Source organism: Hypanus sabinus, chromosome 7, assembly GCF_030144855.1.
Source record: "Hypanus sabinus isolate sHypSab1 chromosome 7, sHypSab1.hap1, whole genome shotgun sequence".
Lineage (NCBI taxonomy): Eukaryota > Metazoa > Chordata > Chondrichthyes > Myliobatiformes > Dasyatidae > Hypanus > Hypanus sabinus.
Window position 1 is genome coordinate 82,861,421 of NC_082712.1, and position 22,387 is coordinate 82,883,807.

Below are 22,387 nucleotides of genomic sequence, written 5' to 3' on the forward strand. Positions count from 1 at the left end.
CTGCACAGCAGCTTTGAGTGATACCGCCAAATGAGACATCCAGACCAGGGTGTAAAGCACTGTAGTTATAAATAGCACACATACAACACACAATATTTGTGTTCAGTTTCAGTCAATCTATCGTAAACAAAAACATTCTGAAGCAGCAGCACTTTTGAAAAAATTTGTTGTTCAGTGTTATCAACACAATCCATCAATAGAATTAACACTAACTGCACGGAGCACACTCTCCTGTAATTCTGGGGGTTCCTCCCAGCTGTCCCAGTTTCCTCCCACATTCTGAAGACATATGGGGGAGGTGGATTAAAATTGCTACCGAAAATTGCCCCGGGAGTAGCTGGGTAGCAGCATTGGAACGTGTGAATAACAGGTTTTAGAGAAAATTAGTGGGAGTGAGAGGGCCAGTATGATCACCAATGGACCAAATGGCCTCTGGTGTCAAATTTCAAAATGGTAGATGTTGACAAATTACTTGTAATATGAACTTCAAAATTCTTCAGGGAATTTCATCAAAAACATTCTGAAAATTATTCCAAAGAATGTCCATAGGCAATCCAAGGTCAGCTTCAAAAATATCAGCCTCTGTTTTGAAAATCTGTGTATAAACACACTGATCAACATTTCTGGCTGAGACCCTTCGTCAGGACTGAAGAAGGAGGGGGCAGGGGGCCCCTCTTCAGTCCTGACGAAGGGTCTCAGCCCAAAACGTTGACTGCTCATTTCCACAGATGCTGCCCATCCTGCTGAGTTCCTCCAGTGCGTTGATAATAAAATATACTTTGAAAGTTGATAAACTCTAACAACCTGCCAACCAAAGGTGCTTAGCCAACTGGTCAATAATTGCACAACTGCCACTACACTTCCACAACTCAGCTAAGCAGATGCACAATCTTCTTGCCCAGATAAGAGGCTGCCAAATAAAGAGAATGTGCGAGAGCTGTAGTGTCAAACAATCTGTTAAACAACGATGCTGAAAACTACTGGCACTAAAGCCTAGTTGGTTCATATTGCACAATCCTTCTGGTATAGCTGTGAATGTGGCAGATGAAGTAACGACAGGCAAACTCAGTGGGTTGGACAGCATCTGTGCTGACATTTTAGGTTGAAATGCTGAACCCAAAATTTTGATAATTTCTCTTCCCCCCAACACACTCACACAGATTATTAGTTGCTCTGGGTTCTGGGATCTGCAGTCTTGCATGCGCCCAGAGTGAAAACTACTGTCATTCTTCCATCTGCCACATTCACATCATAAAGATCACGCAACGTGAAGTTCAAGTTTAATTGTTATTCAGCCATACATGGATACCCACAAACACAGACAAACAAAATAGAGTTACTCCAGGGCCAAGGTACAAAACACAGTATCAACAGTCATCCACAGCACAAGGCACGCAAGAGAGCAAGTAAAATAGTCATAAAAATATAGTCCATCCCTGAGTCCATGAATATTGCAGCAGTCTGCAGTTGAATACAGCTTGTCTTCTGCCGAGTGAACACCAGGGGCAGCACTGCCTCCAGCATGGATGCTGTGCCCCACCAGTGGAGAGCCGACTCTGATATCTCCCCCCGGGTGGCAGCAAACTGGCAACACCGCTGCCTGAGGCCCAGTCCTTGCCGCAACCGAGGCTACGCAGCTCCCCCACCATTCGCCAAATCAGATCATCGCTGTTTAATGCCAACAGTTCACATTATCATTGTTTAACTGAGGTTCAATTTGTCAGAGGTCCCTGCTTTGATATGGCACTGCTGTAGTGCAGCAGTTAGTGCGACACTCTCACAGCTTGGGGTGTCGGAGTTCATTTCCAGCGCCATCTGTAAGGAGTCTCTATGGAATGCTTCGATTTCTCCGGGTGCTCCAGTTTCCTCCCACATTCCAAAGACATACTGGTGAGTAGGTTAACTGATCATTGCAAATTGTCCCATGATTAGGTTAGGGTTAAATCGGGGCCTCTGGGACGAAGTGGCTCAAAGGGCCAGAAGGGCCTATTTTGTACTGTATCACCAAATAAATAAAAAATATTAGTCTTTTTCTGGGAGTTCCATGCGTGTTACACTTTTCCAAGCCATCACGGAACATGTGATCAAAAGATTAGGGGGAACACAGCTATTGAAGGCTGAGCTACAGCATTGGAGATCATTGAAAGCATTGAGGTATGCACTGGGCAAGACAAGTTTGTCACTGTTTATCAGTGATCTACAGTACTGAGACCGTGCAGGCCACCTTGGATAACGTGTGTAAGGGTCAGGAAAATACAGCTGTCATTGTGAGATCGTTGTCATGGGTGTCATTGAATAACACCAGGATACAGTACCGGTGGGTTGGGTCTCTCACTGTATAACACTGGGGTACAATACCGGTGGGGACAGGTCTCTCACTGTATAACACTGGGGTACAATACCGGTGGGGACAGGTCTCTCACTGTATAACACTGGGGTACAATACCGGTGGGGACAGGTCTCTCACTGTATAACACTGGGGTACAATACCGGTGGGGACAGGTCTCTCACTGTATAACACTGGGGTACAATACCTGTGGGGACAGGTCTCTCACTGTATAACACTGGGGTACAATACCGGTGGGGACAGGTCTCTCACTGTATAACACTGGGGTACAATACCGGTGGGGACAGGTCTCTCACTGTATAACACTGGGGTACAATACCGGTGGGTCGGGTCTCTCACTGTATAACACCGGGGTACAATACCGGTGGGGACAGGTCTCTCACTGTATAACACTGGGGTACAATACCGGTGGGGACAGGTCTCTCACTGTATAACACAGGGGTACAATACCGGTGGGGACAGGTCTCTCACTGTATAACACAGGGGTACAATACCGGTGGGGACAGGTCTCTCACTGTATAACACTGGGGTACAATACCGGTGGGGACGGGTCTCTCACTGTATAACACTGGGGTACAATACCGGTGGGGACGGGTCTCTCACTGTATAACACTGGGGTACAATACCGGTGGGTCGGGTCTCTCACTGTATAACACTGGGGTACAATACCGGTGGGGACAGGTCTCTCACTTTATAACACTGGGGTACAGAACCGGTGGGGACAGGTCTCTCACTTTATAACACTGGGGTACAGAACCGGTGGGGACAGGTCTCTCACTTTATAACACTGGGGTACAGAACCGGTGGGGACTGGTTTGTCACTGTATAACACAGCAGTACAGCAACTGTAGGGACGGGTCTGTCGCTGTGTAACACCTGGGTACAGTATCACTGGGGATGGGTCTGTCACTGTATAACACTGTGGTACAGCAACTGTAGGGACGGGTCTGTCACTGTATAACACCGGGGTACGGGTCTGTCACTGTATAACACTGGGGTACGGTACCGGTGGGGACGGGTCTGTCACTGTGTTACACCGGGGTACGGTACCGGTGGGGACGGGTCTGTCACTGTATAACACTGGGGTACGGTACCGGTGGGGACGGGTCTGACACTGTATAACACCGGGGTACGGTACCGGTGGGGACGGGTCTGTCACTGTGTTACACCGGGGTACGGTACCGGTGGGGAAGGGTCTGTCACTGTATAACACCCAGGTACGGTACCGGTGGGGACGGGTCTGACACTGTATAACACCGGGGTATGGTACCGGTGGGGACGGGTCTGTCACTGTGTTACACCGGGGTACGGTACCGGTGGGGAAGGGTCTGTCACTGTATAACACCCAGGTACGGTACCGGTGGGGACGGGTCTGTCACTGTGTTACACCGGGGTACGGTACCGGTGGGGACGGGTCTGTCACTGTGTTACTCCGGGGTACGGTACCGGTGGGGACGGGTCTGTCACTGTGTTACACTGGGGTACGGTACCGGTGGGGACGGGTCTGTCACTGTATAACACCGGGGTACGGTACCGGTGGGGACGGGTCTGACACTGTATAACACCCGGGTACGGTACCAGTGGGGACGGGTCTGTCACTGTATAACACCCGGGTACGGTACCAGTGGGGACGGGTCTGTCACTGTATAACACCCGGGTACGGTACCGGTGGGGACGGGTCTGTCACTGAGTTACACCGGGGTACGGTACCGGTGGGGACGGGTCTGTCACTGTATAACACCGGGGTACGGTACCGGTGGGGATGGTCTGTCACTGTATAACACTGGGGTATAGTACCGGTGGGGACGGGTCTGACACTGTATAACACCGGGGTACGGTACCGGTGGGGACGGGTCTGTCACTGTGTTACACCGGGGTACGGTACCGGTGGGGACGAGTCTGTCACTGTGATACACCGGGGTACAGTACCGGTGGGGACGGGTCTGTCACTGTGTTACACTGGGGTACGGTACCGGTGGGGACGGGTCTGTCACTGTGTTACACCGGGGTACAGTACCGGTGGGGACGAGTCTGTCACTGTGATACACCGGGGTACGGTACCGGTGGGGACGGGTCTGTCACTGTGTTACACTGGGGTACGGTACCGGTGGGGACGGGTCTGTCACTGTGTTACACCGGGGTACGGTACCGGTGGGGACGGGTCTGTCACTGTATAACACCGGGGTACGGTACCGGTGGGGACGGGTCTGACACTGTATAACACCCGGGTACGGTACCAGTGGGGACGGGTCTGTCACTGTATAACACCCGGGTACGGTACCGGTGGGGATGGGTCTGTCACTGAGTTACACCGGGGTACGGTACCGGTGGGGACGGGTCTGTCACTGTGTTACACCGGGGTACGGTACCGGTGGGGACGGGTCTGTCACTGTGTTACACCGGGGTACGGTACCGGTGGGGACGGGTCTGTCACTGTGTTACACCGGGGTACGGTACCGGTGGGGACGGGTCTGTCACTGTGTTACACCGGGGTACGGTACCGGTGGGGACGGGTCTGTCACTGTGATACACCGGGGTACGGTACCGGTGGGGACGGGTCTGTCACCACATAACACCTGTGGGCATAAGTGTGTCTTATTTGGGATACAGGTCTTTTCTGAAAGGCACAGTTCTGTCGGCAATGCCAGAGAGTTTTAAAAACATTATATGGATCTTTAATTGACTGACTACATTTTGTACTCATTTTTTTTCCTGGTAGCTCCAGAGTTGTAGAATTCAGGGTAAGACTCTGAGAGGCAAGCAGAAGTTTCACATTTCTCTCCTGTAGGCTGACCCTGACAACATTGGCACAGGGAAAGGCCCTTTGACCAACCACATCCATCTGACCTTTTAATTCATCTGCAGTAATCTCACTTGAGCACACTCGGACCATAACATCCCTATCTTCCCTACTCAAAAGTCAGTCCACATACCTCTTCAATGTAGTGACTGTACCTGATTCCACAACCTCCTCTGGCAGTACGTTTCCAATATCAGATAGTCTCTGTACAATTAATTTTCCCCTGAAATCCTTGTAAACCTCATTCCTGTCACTTAAATCACTTGTCACTTGTCACTTGTTTTTGATAGCCAGAAAGATTCTGTCCACAAGCTCCATCCACAGTCTTGTGCAAAATCCTGTGGTGCACGGATTAGCTCAGGTGTTCAGGACTTTTGCACAATACTGTATTTGTCAATGAGGAGCAAAGAGCGAGTTTGGAAATCTGTCAGGATGTTGGGAATAGTAAGGGTGGAGTGTCACAGGAGGGGTATGGGACAGGTGGTGCAGGTGCAGATACACCCGGCCCTGAGACACCAGGCAAGATTCCAAACAACTGGTTTACTGATCATTACAGAATGTCTCTCTGGCGCTCCCCACTCCCTTCCCTCTCCCTACCCCTTTTCCTAACCATGATTCCCTTCTCTCTGCCTCCTCCCACTCTCAGTCACAATAGAGACCCAGATCAGAATCAGATTTATCGTCACTCACATGTCACAAAATTTTGTTTTGCAATAACACATAACACTATTATCACAGTATTATGTAAAGGTCTTACACACCCTAAATATTTTGCACAGTGCTTAATGCCTGTTATAATTTTATATATACTGTACTTGATCACCCCACCCTCGCCTTTGTTGCTCCAGGAAAGAACCAGACCGTCCAATCGTTCCACATGAGCAAGATGCCACACTCCAGACACCGTCCCAGTCAGCCTCCACTCCACTGTTGTTCTGGCAGAACAACATTCTTCTTTTTGTGTGACAACCAGAATTTCAAAGTATGGCTTAACTGGTGTTCTATAACATAACACCCCAATTCTTTAATTCCATGCAACACGAACAAAACGCTGGAGGAACTCGGCAGGTCTGGCAGCATCTACAGAGATAAATAAACAATTCTGAGCCGAGACCCTTCTTTAGGATTTTGCCCCTGGCAAGAATGCCAAGTGCCTTCTTCACGAGCCCTTCCACCTGGTTTGACACATTCAGGGTACCATGAACGTGGATCCAGGAGTCCCTCTTTTTGTCAGCGTTCCTCAGCACTCTTCCATTTCTCATAAGACAGTGGAGCCGAATTAGGCCATTTGGCCCATTGAGTCTGCTCCGCCATTTCATCATGGCTGATCTACTTCCCTCTCAGCCCCAATCTCCTGCCTTCTCCCCATATCCCCTTAATGTCCTGACTAATCAAGAATCTATTAACCTTGGCCTTAAATATACCCAATGACTTGGCCTCCAAGGCTGCCTATGGCAATGAATTCCATAGATCCACCACTCTCTGGCTAAGGAAATTCCTCTTCATCTCTTCTTTTAAAGGGATGTCCTTTTATTCTGACGCTGTGTCCTGTGGTCTTGGACTCCCCACCACAGGAAACATCCTCTCCACATCCACTCTATCAAAGCCTTTCAACATTTGATAGAGTTCAATGAGATCCCCCTCATCCTTCTGAATTCCAGCAAGTAGAGGCCCAGAGCCATTACACTCTCCTCATACAATAAGCCATTCAATCTCAGAATCGTTTGTGAACCTCCTTTGAACCTGCTCCAACCTCAGCACATCCTTTTTTAGATAAGGAGCCTAAAACTACTCACAATACTTCAAATGAGGCCTCACCAGTGCTTCATAAAGTCTCAACATTACATCCTTGCTTTTAAATTCCATACCCCTCGAATGCTAACATGGCATTTGTCTTCCTCAACCTGAAAATTAACCTTCAGGGAATCCTGCACAAGAATGCTCAAGTACCTTTGTATCTTGGATTTTTTAATTTTTTGCCATTTAGAAATTAGGCTATGCTTTTATTTCTTCTACCAAAGTACATAACTGCACAATTTCTATCCCCATCTGATTTCCACCCCCCTGCACTTATTGGGATTAAACTCCATCTGCCCACAATCGGTTCTGGTGTAGCTTAAACAACTTTCACTATCCACAATACCAACTTCCAAGTTACCCACAAGCTTACTAATACCTTACAAACACAGTGGCCACTTCATGAGATACACCTGCTCATGAATGTAAATATCTAATCAGTCAATCCTGTGGCTGCATCTCTATGCATAAAAGCATGCAGACCTGATCGAGAGCTGTGGTTGTTGTTCAGACCAAATATCAGAATGGGGAAGAAGTCCCAGTCTTCCAATCACCAAAGCACCCTTTCAACACCTCAAGTCATTCAGGACAAATTTGGATCCCATTAGCCAGATCACTTTGGATCCCATCTGCCTTTACCTGATGGACTAGCCTACCACATGGGACCTTGTCAAAAGCTTCATTAGCTTTTACTGCCGTCTTCAACCTTCTTATGTACCACCTCAAAACGACATAAAACTGAAGACTCAAAGACATGTCTTTTTTTTTGAAATGATGACCTCTACCATCATTTGTCTAACCTAACCTGGTCATAACAAGTTGATACAGCTATGAAGGCTGCAAGACAGTGGTTATTTTTCATGGAGAGTTTGAGGCAACTTGGGTTTGTCATCTAACACACTCAAAAATGTCTACAGATGTAGCATGGAGAGTATTCTACCTGGCTGTATCATTGTCTGGTATGGGGGTGAGGGGACAAACTATATAAGATTGAAGTTGCAGAAACTTGTAAAATTAGTCAGCTCCAAAATGGCACTATCTTCTGTAGTATCCAAGACATCTCCAAGGAGTGATGCCTCATTAAGGATACCTACCACCCAGGACATGCCCTCTTCTCATTGCTAGGGAGGAGGTACAGAAGGCCGAAGATACACACTCAATGATTCAGCTTCTTCCACTCTGCCATCCAATGTCTAAATGGACATTGAACCCACGAACACTACCTCACTACTTTTTATTTTGGTTTCTGCAATACTTATCCAATTTAACTATTTAATATACATATGTACTTACTGAATTCAGTTTTTTCTCAATATTTATCATATTGAGTTGACAAATCTCACGACATATGCCTGTGATACTAAAACTGATTCTGACTTGATTCCCCTTCCTGCATCATTCACAACAAACCATTCCCCATCCTGCCCAGTTATCATCAGATTTCCTCTCTGACATCAATAACACACATTTACCCATTAATCATTAGGAAGACAAATCCCTTCAGTTCAGACTGAGATTTATAGATGGCAAAGGTGTACAAGATGGCAAGAAGCATAGACATAGTGGACAGCTAGAGACATTTTCCCCAGAGTGGAAATGATTTACAAAAGGGGGTTTAATTTTAAGGTGATCAAAGTGTAGGGGGAAATGTCGAGTTAAATTCTTTACATGGGGTGGTTATAGAGGCAGATACATTAGGGACATTTAAGAAACTCTTAAGATAAGCAAATGGATGATAGAAAAATAGAAGACTTCGAAGGAAGGAAGGGTTAGATTGATCTTAGAGTAGGTTAAAAGGTTGATACAACATGTTGTGCCAAAGGAACTGTACTGTGTTCTATCTCCATTCTCATGTCACCCACTCCATCCCGCTCCTCGTCTTCCAAGGGTTGATAAGGCGGTTCAGAAGGCTTATGGAATGCTTGCTTTTATTAGCCAAGGCTTTGAGTTCAAAACTCAGGAGCTTATGCTAAAACTATAAAACCCTGGCTGGGCCACATCTGAAGCATTATGTACAGCTCTGGTCATCCCACTATAGGAGGAATGTTGAGGCTTTGGAGAGGGTGCAGAAGGATTCTGCCTGGATTAGAGGGCATGCGTTATCATGAGAGGCCGGATAAACTTGCGCACTGTTTCCACTGGAGTGCCGGAGGCCGAGGGGAGATCTGATAGAGGATTAGAAGATTATGAGAGGCATAGATAGAGTGGACAGGGAGTATCTGTTTCCCAGGGTAGAAATGTATAATATTAGAGGGGATGCATTGGAGGTGAGAGGGGGTAGGTTCAAGGGGGATGTGAGGGGCAAGTTTTTTTACTCACAGTGGTGGATGCCTGGAATGTGCTGCCTTTTATGGACGTAGAGGGAAATGCATTGGAAGATCTTAAGTGACATTTAGATAGGCACATATAAGGAAGATGGAGGGACATGGGCATGGTGTAGGTAGAACAGATTAGTGTTTGGTGTTCTGGATTTGATTTTTAGCTGATTCGGTACAACTCTGTGGGCTGAATGGCCTGTTCCTGTGCTGTACTGTACTGTTCTAAGTTCTATAACAAAACATTCCTTACAGTTTCGATAGCCTCCCTGATTGCAAGTTAAGCTTCTTTTCTTTACGACCAAACCTGTCTCCCCGAGGAAATAAGATGTTATGCCCAACATCCTGCAGAATGGCTACAAGGTGAAGGAAACCAATCAGACTGACGGAAAAACCAGGAAACCTAACAACAAGGAGGAACTTGTCACTATCACCTGGGTTCCAATATTTCCACGGTTTCTGGAAAGATCACCATGATCCTGAAGTAATACTGGATTAATACCACCCACAAATCCATAAGGAAGCTTAAATCCCAGCTTATGCGGGTCAAAGATGACCTGGGACTCAGGATGGCTGGAGTTTACAGCATTCTAGCTGATCGTCAAACTTCGCCAGCTTGGTATCAGCTCAACCCTCTGCAATTGGACCTTGGACTTTCTGACAAACAGACCTCAATCTATTAAGTTAGACAACCTCTCCTCCTCCGCTTTTACCCTGAACACCGGCGTGCCTCAAAGCTGTGTGCTGAGCCCTCTTCTGTACTCCCTTTTCACCTGTGACTCCGTTCCTGTACATGGTTCTCACTCCATAATCAAGTACGCAGATGACACCACAGTGGTTGGCCTGATCAGAGGGGATGACGAGATGGCTTACAGGGATGAGGTCCAGCACCTGGCCACATGGTGTGCCAACAACAACCTGGCCCTTAACACCCAGAAGACCAAGGAGATCATTGTGGATTTCAGGCATGCCAGCAGCCACACTCACGTCCCCATCTACATCAACAGAGCTGTAGTGGAGAGTGTATCAAGCTTCAGATTCCTTGGTGTCCACATTTCCAAGGATCTCACCTGGTCCCTGAACTCCTCCATCCTGATCAAAAAGGCGCAACGGTGGCTTTATTTCCTGCGGAGCATGAAGAAAGCTCACCTCTGTCCCAGGATACTGACGGACCTTTACCACTGTACCATTGAGAGCACACTCAACAACTGCATCTCAGTGTGGTATGGCAATTGTCCTGTATTGGACCACAAAGCACTCCAGCGGGTGGTGAAAACTGCCCAGCGGATTATTGGCACTCAATTGCCCACCATTGAGAACACCTACCCTAAATGCTGCCTGTGCAGGGCAAAAAGCATTATCAAGGATGCATCTCACCCTAACCATGGACTTTTTACTCTCCTCCCTTCCGGTAGACGCTACAGGAGCCTCCACTACCACACCAGCAGGCACAGGAAGAGCTTCTTCCCTGAGGCTGTGACCCTGCTGAACCTCACATCACAGCACTAAGCAGTATTGTACCCATATTGTACTGTCTCAGTACTTTTATATTTGTGTGCTGTAGCGCTTACTTTTTATTCGCAGTTATTTTGTAAATAACACTATTCCTTGCAATTCTGATTAGATACTAACTGAATTTCATTGACTTTGTATCTATACTCGGCAAAAAGACAATAAAGTTGAATCTAATCTAATCTACCCCCCGTGAATGGGGAGAAGCGTATATTGGCCAGACGGTGAAAACCGACATCAAGGACCACAGAAGGTGCATCCATTTGGGTTACCCGGTGAAATTGCCAATAGCAGAACATTGCGCTCACAATGGCCATAGGATTGACTTTGACGGCATAAAACTACTGTGCCGCACCAATGGCTTTTGGGAAAGCCTGGTAAAGGAAGCCATTGAAATAAAACCAGAGGAAAAGGAATTTTAACAAAGACAAAGGTCTCGCCCTAAGTAAGAACTGGAATTAGATTGTAAAAACGGTCAGAGAGCAGAAATGTGATTGGATGAGGACTAACCAGTCAGGAGGGACAAACAACTGGACTAGACATGCCCAGGGATTAACCCTGAAGAAGGCAGAGCTTGTCATTGTAATGTTGGTTACAATCGATGCTTGCACCCGGCTGGAAGCCCGAGAAGAGTTTATTCTCAACTGTTTCCTTCCACTGGCCATTTCTAACCCTTTCTCAGTTGCTGCCCTTATCTTGCTCATGCCTTTATCTCAGTCTCAATCACACAGCAAGCCAATACCCTCGCTCCACTCATTGCAAAGGATATCGAAAGCTCTACTGTCCAGACCTAACCCATAGCAGTACTATTGTGTCCATTGACTCTCAATGCATAAACATTCTCAGATTTCAAATTGTTATTCTTATGAATAAATCCCATCTGTAACCTCCTTCAACCCTACAAACCATCTGAAATCCCTGCATTCCCTGTAAAGTTGAGGTTTTTTAAAAATACTGGTGGGGACTCACTTGGGAGTATCCTGAGCAATTTTGGGCCCCTTATCTTAGAAAGGAAGTGCTAACACTGGAGAGGGTTCATGAAATTGATTCTGGGATTGAAAAGCTAGCCAGGAGGAGCCTTTTGAGCACACTCAAAAACTTCTGTAGTTGTAACATGGAGAGCATTCTGACAGGCTGGTATGGAGGGGTTACTGCACAGGACCAAAAGGGTTGTAAATGTAGTCAGCTCCATCTTGGGTACTAGCCTACAAAGTACCCAGACATCTTCCGGGAGCAGTGTCTCAGAAAGGCAGCATCCATTATTAAGGACCTCCAGCACCCAGGGCTTGCCCTTTTCTCACTGTTACCATCAGGTAGGAGGTACAGAAGCCTGAAGGCACAGACTCAGCGATCCAGGAACAGCTTCTTCCCCTCTGCCATCCAATTCCTAAATGGACATCGAAGTCTTGGACATTACTTCACTTTTTTTTAATATACAGTAGTTCTGTTTTTACATATTTTAAATCCAGTAATATGCATAATTGATTTACTTGTTTATTATTATGATTTTAATTTTATTATTACTATTTTCTCTGCTAGATTATCTATTGCATTGAACTGCTGCTGCTAAGTTAACAAATTTCACGTCATATGCCATTGATAATAAACCTGATTCGATTCATTTGATGGTTCTGGGCCTGTACTCACCGGAATTCAGTAGAATGAGGGGGGGACCTCATTGAAACCTATCAACTGTTGAAAGGCTTCGATAGAATGGATGTAGAGAAGATGTTTCCAATGGTGAGAGAGCCTGGGACCAGAAAACACAGCCTCAGAAAAGAGGGCCGTCTTTTTAGAATAGAGATGAGGAGGAATTTCTTTAGCCAGAGTATCTGTGGAATTTGTTGCCACTGGCAGCTGCGGAGGCCAAGTTGGAAAGATTTGTGATTAGTCAGGGAATGAAAGGATATGGGGGAAGGCAGGAAATTTGGGCTGAGAGGGAAATGGATCAGTCATGCTGAAATGGCAGAGCAGACTCGATGGGCCAAATGGCCTCACTCTGCTCCTATGTCTTATGGTCTAATTCCGCCTCCACTACACTGACTGTCATTGACTTCATTGTATCTCTATCCTCCTCAAACCTCTCCATCTTGCCATGAGACTCTCCTCTTTTAATATCTGCCCTGATATCCTTGATCTCAATACTAGGGGCACAATTAACCCCCAACTTGTAGAAACCACTAGCTTCCCCTCCATGGACTCTGTGTATACCAGAGGTTCCCAACTTGGGGTCCACAGTCCCCTCGCTTAACGGTGTTGCTCCACGGCATATAAAAAGGTTGGAACACCTGGCCTACACTCCCAGTAAAGCAGCCAGCCTCCCCACCTCAAACATTTTCTCTTCTCCTTCCTCTCATCAGGCAAAAGATCCAGAAGTCTGAAATCACGTTCCAATAGGCTCAAGGGCAGTTTCAATCCTGCTGTAATAAAACTACCAAATTTATTTGTTTGCTTGCCGAACCTGGATGTCAGGTTGCAAACATTTTGTCACCCGTCGAGGTGACATTGTCACTGCACAACTGAGTACTGTTTCTACCAAGTGATCGCATTTACACTGCTCTGGCTCAGTCTAGTTGGTTGACTGTCACGCTGACCGCCCGACTCTACTGGGTCCCGGCCAACAGGGTATTTACTTCATTTTTATTTGAGATGTGGTGCGGAATGGGCCCTTTCAGCTCTCCGAGCCACGCCAGCCAGCAATGCCCCGTCTTAACCCTAGACAATTTACCATGACCAACTAACCTACCAGCCAGTATGTCTTTGGACTGTGGGAAGAAACCAGAGCACCCAGAGGAAACCCACGCAGTGATGGGGAGAACTCCTTACAGACAGCGGCAGGAATTGAACCCAGGTAAAACCATTTGCTATCATGCCTCACACACTAAATGCTGGAGGAGCTCAGCAGGATCTATGGAAAAGAGCAAACAATTAATGTTTCTGGCCCAGACCTTTACCGGTCCTGAAGAAGAGGTTCAGCCCAAATTTCATTTCCATAGATGCTGCCTGACCTGCGGAGTTCATCCAGAATTATGCACATTGCTCTGGGTTTGCAGCACTTGCAGAACCTCAATGCTACCGTGCCACCCTGATCCCTGGCAAGATAAGACTCTCTTGCCCTCACTGTCTCGCTTGTTAGGATCTTGCACCTTATTGTCCCACTGCACTGCACTTTGCCTCGTTGTTACACTTAGTTTCACCCTGTATGGTGCACCTCGATGCACTGTGTGAACAGTGTGAAAGACAAGCTTCTCACTGTATGTGACAACAATACAATTCCAAATTTAAATTCCAATTCTGAAGAACTTGATCAAGACAACCCCCAAATCATCACAAGTCACGGATTAAGTTAAAATATCACAGGCAAAGGAAAATACTCAAACATTTCTTCAGATCTACTGTGGAGAGCATTCCAACTGGCTGCATCACCATCTGCTATGAAGTTGGGGGAGGGGGGGGGCTATTGCACAGGATCACAGTAAGCTGCAGTGTTGTAAACTCAGTCAGTTCCATCATGGACACTAGCCTCCGTAGTATCCAGGGCATCTTCAAGTAGCGATGCCTTAAAAAGACAGCAACTATCATTAAGGACCCCCAACACCCAGGTCATGCCTTGTTGTCATTGCTATCAGCAAGGAGGTGGTACAGGAGCCTGAAGACATACACTCAACGATTCAGGAACAGTTTCTTCCCCTCTGTCATCTGATTTCTGAATGGACACTGAACCCAGGAACACTACCTCAACTACTTCTTTTATTTCTGTTTTTTTCCGTTACTTATTAATCTATTTGTTATACATGTACAGGACCACAATTAACAGGTTTTCCCCTATATCAAATATTGCATTACACTGCTGCCGATAAAAGTTAACAAATTTCACGAAATATGCCGGTGATATTAAACCCGATTCGGAATCCTCTCTCCTTTACATCATTTGCCCTCAGGGTGTGTATGATGCTAACAATGGGACCGCTTATCTCATCAACCGCCTTTGACAACACTCTTCCAACTGACACGATTTCTGCTTCTGTTCTTCGCAGGGAGACCCCGCACGGGTGGGTAGGTGGAGGATAGCGGCTATCCCCTCTAATATACCTTCAACTTGAACTCCCACCCTAAACCTGGGACCCACCCAGCCTCCCTCCCTCCCTCTAACTGGAAAGAAGGAAGAACATGCAAGGATGCAATCAGAGATTACAGCAGCAAGGATTAAAAACAAGATGCTCGCACTTGTGAGGTTTGAGCATAAATAAGAATTGAGTGTAAAATATTATTCCATTCAATATAATTGCTGCCGGCGCCCCCCAGACACATTCTAAACCATCTCTGCAGCGTGTTTCTCTCCTTCCCGGGTGTAGGCCGGGATTTCCCCGGAGGAAAGGGGGGGATGGTGGAGGTCTCCCTCTGCCCGCACCCCCTCCTCCCCAGCCACAGACACAGACACACAAGGCGGGCTCACCTTTCGGTCGATGCGCACCTGGAAGAGCTGCCCGTCGCCGAGCGGCTCCCGGCTCATGGCCAGGCCGTGGTTGAACTCCTCGGTGGGCTTGTTGCGCTTGGCCGTGCGGTTGCCATTGAGCAGAGCCACCAGCTTCCCGGTACGCAGGTGGAACTCGGCCGCCATCCTTACCGCAGCGGGCGGGAGGGACGGCGAAGGGGGAGGGACTCTGCACTACCTTTCGCGACTGAGGGGCACACTTCCACTTACGGCAACACCCTCCCTCAACGGCGACAGTCCTTACGCTGCCCCCATCCCAACCACTTTACGGCGGTGCCCCGAATTGACGGCAGGATGGTCTTCGCCTCACTTTTGTTTTACGACAGCTTGTTAGGGGGAGAGAAACCAGATCTTGTCTGCTTTACGGCATCGGGGTCAAGGAGTGGCGGAAGTGACGGCGCCCCGCCATGGCGGCCCAGTGAGGGTCGGTGTAAGAAGGGGAGCGAGCTGGGTGAGCGGCGGAGCGAGGGCCTGGGAGCCGAGCCTGGTGAGGTACCGAGGGGCTGTGGGAAGGAGGGAGGGGGGAGTTCCGAGGGGAGGCACCAGGAAAAGGCGTGTGAGACATGGGGCCTGATCGGGCAGGAGTTGAGAGCATCTGGAGGGAGGAAAGAAAGAGTGAGGGGAAATGGGTAGAGGGATCTGAGGTAGAAGGCCTGATAGGGCTGGAGTTCAGGACATGTGGAGAAAGAGTAAGGATAAGGGGATAAGGAGCGAGTTGGGAATAGGAATGGGATATGTGGCTGGGGCCTGATAAGGTAAGAGTTGAGGGAATCTAGAAGGAGCAGTAGCGATAAGGAGCGAGGTGACACAGGGATCTGAGGAGAAAGTTCTGTGGGAGAGGGAGAACTGGCTCCAGGGAGTAAGGGAAGAGTGAAATATAGGGAATTGTCTTTGAAATTTGTAAAAAAAATCAGGAATCTGGGTAATTGGGGAGAGGAATACAAGCTCGGATATGGTGAGGGGAAACTGATGAAAGGGGAGCCTGGAATCAGGAGAGAAGTATCTCAGGACATAAATTAACTGTTGTGAGATCTGGACAAGAGATGATTACCCGGAGAGAGAAAGCTGAAGGGGAGAAGAATAAGCGGTGACAAGTGCTATGAGATTTGTAGGGGCTGTGAGGGAATACAATCTCGAAGAAAGGTATTTTGAAGGTAGAGGCAGTAAGGGTCAAGTGAGAGAAGGTTGATTGAAGGATATCAAGGAAGAGGAGTCCAGAGAGAATGAAAGAGGATGCATTTGTTAAATTACATCAACACAGTGGGATAAGAAGACAATGTATTTGTAAAGGGACCCGTGGAGAGCAATATATAGAGAGAGACTTCTTTGGGGGGTGCAGAAATATAACTGGAGTAGTATCAGTAGGCAGAAGGAACCTAGGGGTGGGGATCAGAAAGATGAATTGAGTGATCTGTTGGATGGATGCATCTGAGGTGAAGAGATGTTGGCAATGAGGGATTCAAGGGAGGATCTCTGGGGTTCTGACAGAAGAGTTAATTTGGTCAGTGGGGTGGAGAGGAAAGATGAATCTGGGAGACAGATGGCACCATGACAAAGTAGTTCTGGATGAGAGATGGGTTCCAGGTGAGGAGGTGACGCTGGAGGAACTTGGCACTCATGGGAGGAAATGATCTGTCGATGTTTTAGGGAAGCAGAGTTGCAACCCGTAACATCAGCAGTTCCTTTCCCCTCACAGATGCTGCCTGGCCCACCGAGTTCCCCCAGCAGATTGGTCATTGCTCCAGATTTGAGCGATTGCAGCCTTTTGTGTCTCCTAGATCTGAAATGAATTTAGGGAGAGGGGAAACCTTGGTGAGGCCAGGCATGTTTGTAAGGGTAGACCCTTGAGATACGTTAAAGAAGGATAGAAATTGAGATGAGATGATGCTGCGTGCTCTATTGCTTGCCCATTAAGTGTAGAGTCTTGTGACAAGAGCGATCAGGGTCTTTCCATGACCATGTTTGTTCTTGGCAAATTTTTCCATAGAAGTGGTTTGCCATTTACAAGATAAGTAACCACAGCCGTTATCAATACTCTCAGAGATTGTCTGTCTGCTTGGCATCTATGGTCATATAACCAGGACTTGTAATAAGCTGCTCCCGTGGCTTCATGTGACCCTGATTGCGGGGTGGGGTGGGGGCTAAGCACCTTGCCCAAGGGTGACCTGCAGGCTAGCGGAAGGAAGGAGCACCTTACCTTTGGTAGAGACGCATCTCCACCCAGACACCCAGCAGTTGATATTAACATCTGTATACCTCATTAATGTCCCTCAGAAGATCAACAGTGGAGATGCATACCCACTCCAACATGACAAGGTTCAAACTGCCCTCTGAAATGGTCCAGCAAGCTACTCTGCTCAAGTCGAGTTCAGCAGCAGTGTTGGCATCCCAACAAAGAATAAGTTGGAATGGATAAACAGACCGTCCCCAGTTAATAATGACAGTCCTTGGTGAATAACAAGGGTTCAAAGTTTGTAGGCAGTATACAAATCTGAGATTTGTCTTCCCCACAGACAGCTACGAAACAAAGGAACTGTGGAGAAAAAAATCACCCCCCCCCCCCCCCCCATGCGTGGAAAAAAAACAAATCGCACAAACATCAATGAAAACAAAATGAACAAAAATCACGGAACATAGAACACAGAATCAAAAGGCTTATTCCAGTTTGGCTCCATCTTCCTTATCTGCAGGCGGCCTCAATTCAACAAAAAAAGTAGCACCCAGAGAAACTGGAAACACATCCTAGCGTGAATTAGAGTTCAACCCACAAGATGCTTCGATTAAACCTTGCTCTGGCACCAGGCTCCGACAGCATCGATAGAGAGAGAGAGAGAGAGAGATCATTTTGACCTTCCCTCGGAAGCAACGAGTGAGAAGGAGAGAGCGTGTCACACGTAGACACCTTCCTCCGGCAATAGCAAGCGAGTGGCTGGTAGATGGCGCTGAACACTCGCTCGTCTCCTGCACCCGTTCTGTCTTTAACAGATGTCTGGAGTTTCATTTGGCCGTAAGTTGGAAAATATGGAAAAATGTCTCAATGTGGTACCATACTTCCGCAGTATTCATAAACACCAGAGATTCTGCAGGTGCTGGAGATGTTGAACAAACACGACATACTGGAGTACCTCTGCAGGTCAGTCAGCATCTGTGGAGGGAGATGAGCAGTCAACATTTTGGGCTGAGACCATGATCTGGACTGTTTATTCCTCTCTATAGATGCTGCCTGACTCGCTGAGTTCCTCCAGCATTTTGTGCCTGCATTCCTCCACAGCATCGTAATGGAAGCATCGTAATGAAAGCACATAAGACTGATAAGAAATTACTCAAAGGAGGGAGGGGGCAAACTAGTTCTGCATTCCTTGAAGTGCGAGTGTGTGTATGTGTTTTGAATGTTGTAACGTGGGAGCTCGATCATGTAGGGGTGAGTTTGAGTTGAGTGTAAAGTGTAGACAGCCTCTACGTCTCACAGCATGAGGGTGGTGGGGGGTGCGGGTTGAAGCAGTACTCCTTTTTGTGTGGGGGGGATGTAACTGATTCTACATATTGCCCTCTCCCAGAGGCTGGGGGAGCACACCGATCGTGTCAGGCTCTGCACAATGTTTTTTTGTCACTGTCTCCCCAGCCCTGCACGGTCCTCAAGCTGCCTCTCGTTGGTTCCCAGCACAGCTTCTAGTGTCTGGTCCCTTCTGAATCTGAGACGATGCCAGCCTTACTGGAACGGCCCAAGATGTCAAGCGCGATGGCGCGGGCACTGCACCAGCACATCATGAAGGAGAGGGCGCGGAAACGGCAAGGTGAGGGGGCTGGGGAAGGGTGCAGGCACATCAGACAGACACAAAGAGGGGAGGGGAAATAGAACGATTGCCCACCATTTCATTGGTGTCTGTTGGCATTCCCAAACACCGTGTGCTTTCGAAATGCATCCAGTACCATTTACCTTTCACAAGCCCCTTGGGGAGAAACAGAACATATGCAGCCTCCTCTACATTGGTAAAAAAAACAGGTGGGGGGAGCACCTTCTCTTTGACTGCCACAATTTGACTCCCTGTTACCTTTCTGACATGTCGTACTCGTGGCCTCCTTGACCATCGTAATGAGGCCACTCTCAGACTGGAGGAGCAACACCTCAGATTCCCTCTGGGTAGCCTCCACCTTAAAGGCATGAGCGTCAATTTCTCTAATTTGAGGTAATCTCTCCCTCCTCCCCCTTTCTCCCTTTTTCTATTCCCTATTCTGTTTTTTTTTAACCCCTTCTGTTGTCACCTCCACCTGCTTCCCCCCCTCCTCCATTCCTTTCTGTGGTCCACTGTCCTTTCTCTTCAGCCCTCTACCTCTTCCACATATCATTCCCTGTTTCTTATTCCATCCCCACCCTTCTCCCTCGCTCAGCCTTATCTCTCACCATCTGTTACTGTCCCACCCGCCCCTCCCTCCCCATCCCATATGTACTGCATGACCTGCTGAGTTTCTCCAGCGTTTTGCGTGTGTTTCACCTGTTGCTTTAGTTGGGACCCTGTTGTGTGGATATAGGAGCCTGGCATTACAAAAGTACCCATGACTCAGCCTTGTTAGGCTCTAGCTTCAATATCAAGATTAAAAGGAACAGATTTGGGATGGAGAATGAGCAATACGTGGTGCGAGTCATTACTTCTCTGAGGCCTCTGCTGGCCAGGGTCGACCGTGGATGTTGTATCTAGCTGCCTAGATACTCAAGCCAGCTCAGTACAATATGGAGATCAAATTGTTGCCCATGTAGCAGGCTCCCATTCCCCATGCAGCTGATCAACTCAAAGGAATGGGAGAGACCGATACAGTTTGGCACCAGAAGTGTTACAGGCGTTGCCAGTCAGCGTTGAACTCAAGTTAACAAGGTAACTGCCTTTGGGACTCCAGCTCTCAATTTTTCCCTCAGGGTTTTCTCCCGAAGCCTTCCCCATGAGTGGGTGTAGCACCAGGGCAGTGGAGGTTTGAGTTCAGAGTTTTCCTTCTCGTAGGTGAGCTGACGAGCCCAATCTGCCCAAACTGACTGGTTCCAAGGTGCCAGTAACCTGTCTTTGCCCCTTCTCCAGTCAGTAGAAATGGGTCTGCCCAGCTTAGTAGCTAAGCCGTACGTGAAGGCCAGAAGCTGAGGTGCATGTCAGTGGGAGTATTTAATAGGTAGCGGGAACTTATCGCCATTACAACCTTAAGGAACCAAGGCGTTACTTAAGTATAGGTTAAGCACGTAGCTATGTGTTAACCTATGTGGGTTAACATACTATGCTTTTATCCTATTGATTAAAAGCATAAGAAACACAGGGAGTCAAAGAGAATCAGAGAACAGATGCAGGCCCTCCAGTCTGCTGAACCAGTACCGACCAGCAGCTGCCCATTTACTCTCATTCCAGTTTATTTTTATTGTCTGCACACTCACATCAACAACCCCAGCCTCAACCTCTCATCGGCATAACCACTTTAATTAACCTACAGGTCAATTAAACGATCAACCCTTGTGCCCTTGGCTTGGGCAAGCAGCTAGAACAAACCAATTTGTCGACAGGAAGAGTGTGCAGACTCCACCGAGGGTCAGGATTATGAGGCAGAGCTCCTACTCACTGTACCACAGTGGGATATAGAGCACAGGGGTTGGGTCGGTGGGTGAGACTGAGATTCCACTGGAATGAAGGAGAATCATCCTTAAAACTTAAGCTTCTCAACCTGGGGTCCATGGACTCCTCAGTGAGATATATCAGCTAGTTGAGTGGCGTCACAGCACCAACCTCACACTCAATGTCAGTAAGACCAAAAAAACTAATTGTGGACTTCAGAAAGTGTAAGATGAGAGAAACCACACCCGTCCTCATCGAGGGATTGGAAGTGGAAAGGTGAGCAGTGTCTAGTTCCGTATCTCTGAGGATCTAATCTAGGCCCAACATATTGATGCAGCTATGAAGAAGGCACAACAGCAGTTTTATTTCATTCGGAGTTTGAGAAGATTTAGTATGTCTCCAGAGAAACTGGTAAATTTCTACAGATGTACTGTGGAGAGTATTCTAACAGGCTGCATCACTGTATGGTATGGGGGGGTGGGGGCTATTACACAGGATCAAAATAAGCTGCAGGGTTGTAAACTCAGTCAGCTCCAACATGGGCTCTAGCCTCCGTAGTATCCAGGATATCTTCAAGGAGCAATGCCACAAAAAGGTGGTGTCCATCATTAAGGACCCCCATCACCCAGGTCTTACCTTGTTTTCATCAGGAAGGAGGTACAGAAGCCTGAAGACACACACTCAACAATTCAGGAACAGCTTCTTCCCCTCAGCCATCAGATTTCTGAACAGACATTGAATCCATGAACACTAATCATTTAACGTATATATATTTGTCTTTAGCGTACATTGTGAAATTTGTTGTCTTTGTTGCAGGAGTACAATGCGATACGTAATAATAGAGAAAACACGTGGATTGAAGTAAGTTAGTATATAATTATTATATATTGCATTGTACTGCTGCCACAAAGGCCACAAATTGCACGATGTATGCGGGTGATATTAAACCAGGTTCTGAGTTAACGGTGGGGGATCCATGGCATGAGAGAGGTTGGGAATTCCTGCCTTAAGTGGACAAGAGGAATTCTTAATGAGGAAGGCTGTGCAAATTCTTGTTGCCGTCCCATCATTTATCCGATGATATTTGACCTGTAGTTTAATTCCACCCTAAAGTGGCAGTTCTATTCTGTAATCCAAGCTCATGAGGCTGTTCTTATTTTATTTTAGAGATGGCCGCCCTGGCACAATGAGCCCCCCGCCACCCAATTAAACCCATGTGACCGATTAACCCACCCACCAGTGTCTCTCTGGACTATGGGAGGAAACCCACACGGTCATGGGGAGAACGTATGGACTCCTTGTAGACATCGGTGGGAAATGAATCTGGGTCGTGATGTTGTAATAACATTATACAATACAGCTACAGTAGTCTCCATCCCACCCAAACCCGCATCCTAGTGGGGGAGAAGGTTCCAGGATCTCACCACTATTTCCATGGGAAAGTGCTTTTTCATTTTAGGCTTAAAACCTGTTCCTGATTTTAGGGCTGATCTGAACTGAGCACCTCTGTTGATCCCTGCACAGGATAATCCC

At 47.5% G+C, this 22,387-nt stretch overlaps 2 protein-coding genes across 7 annotated transcripts in view; one reads left to right on the forward strand and one right to left on the reverse strand.

Annotated features, from left to right (window-relative positions):
- neurl4 (neuralized E3 ubiquitin protein ligase 4) overlaps nucleotides 1-15,563 on the reverse strand; it is a 126,072-nt gene extending 110,509 nt beyond the window's left edge. Inside the window, exon 1 of one of the 2 annotated variants that reach the window (XM_059974987.1) lies at nucleotides 15,228-15,563. In XM_059974987.1, the coding sequence (XP_059830970.1) occupies nucleotides 15,228-15,392 (165 nt within the window). In that variant the 5' untranslated portion in view covers nucleotides 15,393-15,563. The remainder of the gene's footprint in view (nucleotides 1-15,227) is intronic. The other variant, XM_059974986.1, reaches the window with a different exon arrangement.
- Nucleotides 15,564-15,607: 44 nt separating this feature from the next.
- The window catches only part of gps2 (G protein pathway suppressor 2), a 40,862-nt gene continuing 34,082 nt past the window's right edge, over nucleotides 15,608-22,387 (forward strand). For 3 of the 5 annotated variants that reach the window (XM_059974988.1, XM_059974992.1, XM_059974993.1), the window contains exons 1-2: nucleotides 15,608-15,758; nucleotides 18,889-19,060. In XM_059974988.1, coding sequence (XP_059830971.1) covers nucleotides 18,967-19,060 — 94 coding nt within the window. In that variant the 5' untranslated portion in view covers nucleotides 15,608-15,758; nucleotides 18,889-18,966. Of the gene's footprint in view, nucleotides 15,759-17,956; nucleotides 18,274-18,888; nucleotides 19,061-22,387 lie in introns of those variants that run through there. The other 2 variants (XM_059974989.1, XM_059974990.1) reach the window with 2 other exon arrangements.